The sequence below is a fragment of the Antrostomus carolinensis genome, unplaced genomic scaffold (genome assembly GCF_000700745.2).
Source record: "Antrostomus carolinensis isolate BGI_N321 unplaced genomic scaffold, ASM70074v2 scaffold34546, whole genome shotgun sequence".
In the NCBI taxonomy this organism is placed as follows: Eukaryota; Metazoa; Chordata; class Aves; order Caprimulgiformes; family Caprimulgidae; genus Antrostomus; species Antrostomus carolinensis.
This window is the reverse complement of record NW_010321738.1, coordinates 31,330-37,754: the sequence shown is the minus strand read 5'-3', so window position 1 is coordinate 37,754 and position 6,425 is coordinate 31,330. Positions and strand designations below refer to the sequence as shown.

At 46.4% G+C, this 6,425-nt stretch overlaps 1 protein-coding gene across 1 annotated transcript; it reads left to right on the top strand.

Annotated features, from left to right (window-relative positions):
- Positions 1 to 202: 202 nt before the first annotated feature.
- On the top strand, positions 203 to 6,123 carry COMMD9 (COMM domain containing 9; the record flags this gene model as incomplete). Its single annotated transcript, XM_010170049.1, has 4 exons — positions 203 to 342; positions 1,191 to 1,225; positions 4,274 to 4,377; positions 5,170 to 6,123. Coding segments are annotated over 4 exons (420 nt in total), but the record flags the coding sequence as incomplete, so codon positions are not given.
- Between the last annotated feature and the right edge of the window lie 302 nt (positions 6,124 to 6,425).

The following is a 6,425-nucleotide window of genomic DNA, read 5'->3' as shown; positions in this document are numbered from 1 at the left end:
AAGGGCTTTTCCAGTCCAGGCAGTTCTGTGAGGGAAGCACATACTGGACCGCAGCCCCGTACCTGGTCAGGGGTCAGGCAGCGCTGGGGTGTCCAGCCCCCGGTGGTGTCGGTCTCCCCGCAGAAGCTGAGTCTCTCCTGGCCCGTGCTGGGTGCGATGCCTTTCCACCCAGCGCAGCCCTTTCCCTCTTCCTTTCCTGCAGCTGGTATCTGCTTTGCACAACCTCACGAGGCACGTTGTGTACCGCGGCTTGACGAGGGCAGAAGACATCCTCTCTCTCTTTCCAGAAAACTTCCACCAAAATCTGAAAAACCTTTTGACTAAGATAATCTTGGAGAACATGTGAGTGCTACCCACCTGCCATTTCCTTTTGGCTGGAAAGTGAAAGCCTGTGTGTCCGGTTTGATCTGTGGATAGTTGGCAGCATGCAGAGTCTTGTTTCTGCAAATTTTGTGCGTGCCTTGGGCATACTCACAAAATTTGGGATGAGCAGTGGTGAATGAGATACGTCATCTGAGTGGAATGGCAAACAAAACACAGCCATGGGCAGAGAGGGTTTTCCCAAGACTTTTGGAATGCACATGATGCAGAGCCCTGTGGTGGTGTCACTGGGCTGCAGGCAAACCCAGCTGCTCGCTCACTCTCCCCACCCAGGGAACAGGGGAGAGAATTGGGGGGCAAGGCTAAGGAGACTCAGAGGTAGAGATAAGGACAATTTAATAATTGTAATAAAATAAAACTTTAAATAGTAATGATATTACAATAGTAATTATAATAACAGTAATAATAGAATGTGCAAATGAGTGATGCCCAGAGCCATTGCTCACCACCCTGAGATCTTGCGCTTGCAGACGGACAAACACAAAGTCCTTCAGTGCCAGGGACACAAATGCAACATGGGGATGTTCTCAGCGTTTCTCTCCTGACAAATCCCAGCTGAACCCAACCCCCAGCGCTGGTCCAGCTGCTGAACAGAACCAGCTCTGGCCCAGTTCACACCAGGACAAGCCCCTTTTATCCCAACAACTCACCTGTGTGGTGGAAAAAGGCACTCAGCAGCACAGGCAGTCTGTCTCCCCTGCCTCCTGCTATACAGCCCTGAATGCTTTCCCTGCCTCTTTGTTTGTTGGGGTTTTTTTATTTTATTCCAAAGCACTGCTGATACTGCTTTTCTCTCCACTTTTTCACAGCTCTGCTTGGAGGAATGAAGCACAAGCAAGTCAGAGTAAGTAGCAGTTCACATCTTGATGCAGTTAATGTTTCCTGAGGTCACTTGAGCTTAGAGTTTGGAATACACATTTTTGTGACGTAGTGCAGAGAGACCCCCGTTTGCCTTCGATGAAGCTGTACGGTTGTGGCATCACAGAGCTCAGCAGAGGCCAACAAGCTTGTGTTCAGATCTGTGCTGCTTGTTTCCAGTCTCAATCAGTTCCATTTCATGCTCAGGCTGTTGTTACCTTGCAGAGTGCAGTGTATAGCCAGTATTTGCAAAACTTCTGAGAGGGAAGCGCTGTGTCCTGCCTGTTCAGGTCATTAAGTGATGTCCCCATGCAATAACTGTGCTGTAAAGGGTGTGTACATGTTGGGGAACACCTCATCTTTGCACATCTCATCAATTCTCTGCGTTCTTTCTCTTCCATGCATCAGGAGGTACACTGCAGATATCCATAACTGCTTTTCCCTCACCTTTCTAAACAGGGAGGTAATTAAGGAATGCAGACTTTAACAGCAGCATCATAGGCAACGAATTGCCCAAGGAATTTGTGGATGCCCCCTCCCTGGAAGTGTTTAAGGCCAGGCTGGATGAGGCTTTGAGAAACCTGGTCTAGTGGAAGGTGTCCCTGCTGATGGCAGGGGGGTTGGGACTGGATGAGCTTTGAGGTCCCTTCCAACCCAAACCATTCTATGATTCTATGAGTTACATCCCTGTCCAGTGTTCCACACAGCTGCAACACTTTGTTTTCTTGCCACGATGTTTTCTTTACAACTTTAGTGCTTGGAGGCTTACAAATGAGAGCTGATACGTAGCAGAGGTCTGCCCGGATCCTCTTTACCCTTCTCTTTGCCTTCAGAGGAGATAATGTCCAAGGGCTGAACAGTAGGGCAAGACCTGGAAATACATTGTCCCTCAAAGTTTCAATGGAGTAAAAAAAAAAGGGAGAGGGAAGAAACTACTGTGTAATGCTAACACAGTAAATGCAGCAGTTGCTTACACTGAACAATGTTCTAGTGTTACCAAGACACACGGTGCTTTTCCTGGATCCTCAACCCCACGGTGTGTCAGAGGAAACGAGAGCGAGTGTGCCACACTAGCACGACATGATAGCTAGGTCTTCACAACCCAGCAGCAAGGCTGGGTGTGTGGCCTGTGGAGCACCACCCAGGAGTTCTGCTCGGATGTTTGTGTCTTTTGTACTCATTAGATAAATATTTAACCCTCTTGGAATGAGACTGTCTTCTAGGAAGTGATGGATTATTTTAGTATTGTGTTAATAAAATATCTGACTAATATTACATAGGGACCAAGGCAGCGATTTAAAGAACAGGCGTTCCAAGGGATTGATCTGTGTTAACATAAAAACATGGATGGGTTCCTGCCCCTCCCGAGCCACCAGCAATCAGTCTTTTGCAAATTAATATACAAGGCTAAACAGATGTATTTTATGTTGCTGCAAACGCTGCCAAGGGCTGGCCCTGACAGACTGTCAACTGGAATTTGTTCCAAAAGCAAGAGCAAGGCAGGCAGTTCTGCACTGCCCCTGGGGCTCTCCTCAGGGGAGCAGGAGCAGGAGGAGGAGGGAGAGCCTTTCCCCAGACAGAAAGAGAAATTTCTGTCAGTGTTGCTAGGAAGCAACTGGAGCATCTGGAGTCAGTAGGAAGGCTAGGGATCAGCCCTTGGGGAGGAAACTACACATCTTCTGATGGGCAAAATCCAGGCAGGCTGCAGTTGCCTGTTGGGACAGCTCTTTAGAATTCAGCAGAAGTTTAGTCTTTGCCTCTTCATCCCCCACCAGCCCCTTAAATAGCTGCCAAATAACTGCGGACAGCCAGGTTTGATGGGGCTTCGCAAAGACACTCAAACCTGCCAAGCACCGCAGCTGAGATTTTAAACTGAGCTTGGGAATAAATTCTCACCTCCCTACAGATCTTTTATGGGGTTGATTCAGCGTTTCATTCCGACTGCTTTGGAAAGCCCTAGCTGACATGAACAGGAAGGATGTTTCTTCAGGCACTGGCCGTGGATTCTGACACAGTTACAGCAGTTAAGCCCCTCAGCTGCAAATGCCCTTTTCAAACCAAACGGGTTTGTCCTTGTTTCCATGTCCATAGTGTGGACTTTTCTTCTAGTGAGAATGTTACTGTTTTTCCCAGGAAACTGGATGCTGCTCTTTGGAACACAGGAAGTACGGCTCACCTCTTACCAGAAAATGGAGTTGGAAAGGGTGCAAGAAGTGCTCCAAGTCTTATAAATGTGACATCAGCAAAGTGGGAATGACTTTAAGTCTGCCCTGTTAAACCGCACTTCACAATGTGTTTTCTTCACCTATTTTTTTAAACAAGGAACTTACCTTACAGACATTTTCCAAATTTCTGGGTTCTGGTGGTAAATTGCACCTTACCATGGGGCAGTTAAGGGTTCAAGCCTCATCTTTTCACACTTGCTGTTGTTGTCTGGTTGGATAAGTAATTATGCTTTCCTCTGGTTTGCAGTTGGTGTCAGAAACAGTTGTAAATCTGAGATGAAAACATCCATACTGTTTCTTTTTCTGGGTTAAAGTGTATTTTTTTAAAATGAAAGTTGGAAAATTTGTTTTGTTCAAACAAGGGGGAAAGCTATCTGCATGCCACTCAGGTAAATACCTGCCTCAGTTTCACCTGAATATATTCTTCAAATGGTCCTTGTATTTATTTCTGACAGCTGAAAGACATGGTTGAAAAACATGCTCCCAGGAGCTGACAAAGAGCACTTACAGCCACAGCCTTTGCTGGGAGAACCTTCATCTCCAGTTTGTACGGTGCTTAGGGACTCTGAAAGGTTCCTAGTGTAGTGAGCTCCACTAAGTACATGCCCTTGTGACAGAACATCCCCACATCTTCAGAGACTGGCTCACTGCAGAGTAAAAACTGTGTGAAACCACAGAGTAGCGCTGAAGTTACACACTTCCCAGGGCCAGAAGTGGAGAAGCACGTACGCGGTGGTGGTCGCAGGTTCCAAGGTCTGGTGTCATCACGTGCTGCTGGGCCTAACAGAGCCATTTCTTTAATCCCTCAGTCTCCCTGCCTCGGCTGGTTGACCTGGACTGGAGGGTGGACATCAAGACATCTTCGGACAGCATCAGCAGAATGGCAGTCCCTACTTGCCTGCTTCAGTTACAGGTACCGGCAGGGGCTGCAGGGGACACGGGATCACAGGAATCCAGCCCCACACCTGACTCACCAGTGGCAGTGCAGAGCAGTTCAGACAGGCAGCTGGTGCTTGCCCCTTGCCTGGTGGGCAATTAGCAGATTTTCTCAGAGATGATCTTTGAAATACCACAGAACCTGGGATGAAAACCCTCTTTTTGTTACAAGGGAGAGTTTTCTTTGCCTGAGGATGCGAGAAGGCAGCGTATTTGTTTCTGGTCACCATTGTTCCCTGCAGGAAGAAAGAAGATAAATTATGTAGCCATCACCCTTTAGTTCTAACTCCTCATCAGCACGTTTAGCTGACTGCGATAGTTGGGAAATGACTTTTGATTACTAACAATTTCCTTGACATCTATCATTTGGGAAGTACAGCTAAACTTAGTGCTTATATTCTGCACAGTTCTGGATGCCCCCAACCAGTAAAAATGGGATGGGTGGGTTTCAGAGGAGGAGGAGGAGGAAAGATGTCTAATTTCTGTGTGTGGGATGAGGTTCAGTATCCTGTGGCAGTATCTGCTAAGATGCTTTTGATACGGATGTGGCTCCCTGCCATGAGTCTCCTCAGAATTTCCCCACACTTGTGGCAGTACACACTTACTTGCATTCAATGGGAGCACACTTCACTAGTGAGGCACACAGCTGAGCTGGATGTCACATTTAAAGCATTTTTCTTTAGCTATTAAACACTGACTTTTGTAGTGGCACTGGAAAAACACGTGAATGAATTTTTCATACAGCTAACGTCTGCTTTCCTATTTTCAGATTCAGGAAGATGTTGCCTTATGTGGAAATAGTCCTGTTGTTTCTGCACTGACTGTGGAACTGAGCAAAGAAACCCTGGACACTATGTTAGAAGGTCTAGGAAGGATCCGGGACCAACTCTCTGCTGTTGCAAACAAATGAATATTCAAGGACATGGATTCTAGCAGCGAGGAAGGGAAATATTATCTGCCTACAGCTCTCAGAAGTTGCAGCCTAGTGTAACATGTTTTCTGTTTTGTTAAAACAAAATTAAAGAGATTTCTTTATTGAGTTAATAAGATAGCTTTTGAAAAGCTAACACTTAAACATTCCTCTGGTCTGATGCCAAAGAGTGGTTTCCTAGTATGTTGTTGAACAAAAGCTGATCTCTGTTTCAGAGAAGGATTTGAGGGCTCAGAGCTTGGCTTAATCACAAGAGTCATAACTGGAAATAGCAAATAGCTGCAGGCAGTGAAGCAAGTGCTATCTCTGTGCCCTGAAAAGATCTAAAAGGCTCAAGCTGGTTAATGGGCTGCCTTCCAGCGAGGAGGAGAGCGCTGCTCCCTGGAACGTGGCTGTGCTGGATGGAGCGCTCTCCCTTGCAGCGAAGCACAGCCCTGTGCTGCAGACTGCTATTAGGGGATAATGCTTTGAAATGGGGCAATTATGCTACAACACAGTCTCTTCTGATCAGCTTCACAGCACCATTTGCAAAATGACTAGTCTGAACATCTTTAGCAGCAAGTAATTTCCTCCTTCTGTTTGGAAGGAAAAAAAAGGAGCTCAGATAATTCATGTTTGGGTTTATTGGGCTTTGCCTTCGCCGCTCAAAAACCAGGCTGGGAAAGTAAAGAATTGGTGGCCGTTGTCTGCACTGTGGGAAACCCTTCTGTGGCAGTAGGTGCCTGTACTTCCCCAAAGTGTTCTGTTCTTGGTTTGTATAAAGCTTCATTTAATTAAAAAATGAACTGCTAATTGATTTTGTGAGTCTTTCTCAGCCTAGGAGAGATGATGTCCTGGCTTACTTCAGCCTCTTTATGATGGTGCCTAGTTTCCAGGCTGCTTTAATAGATGTTCACATTTGTTGCTGAAGAGGGATCTTTTGTTTCCTGTTCAAATGGATTCATCTTTTAAACTGTCTTCTCTTCAGTAATACAGTTTCAGGGCACCTTTTTCCATGGGCGCCAGCTCTGGGCAATATCACAGCTGATGACACTGACCTAGAGCTTTATAAATATATGCACATTGGAAGTGTGGGGGAGTAAGGGCAGAAAATA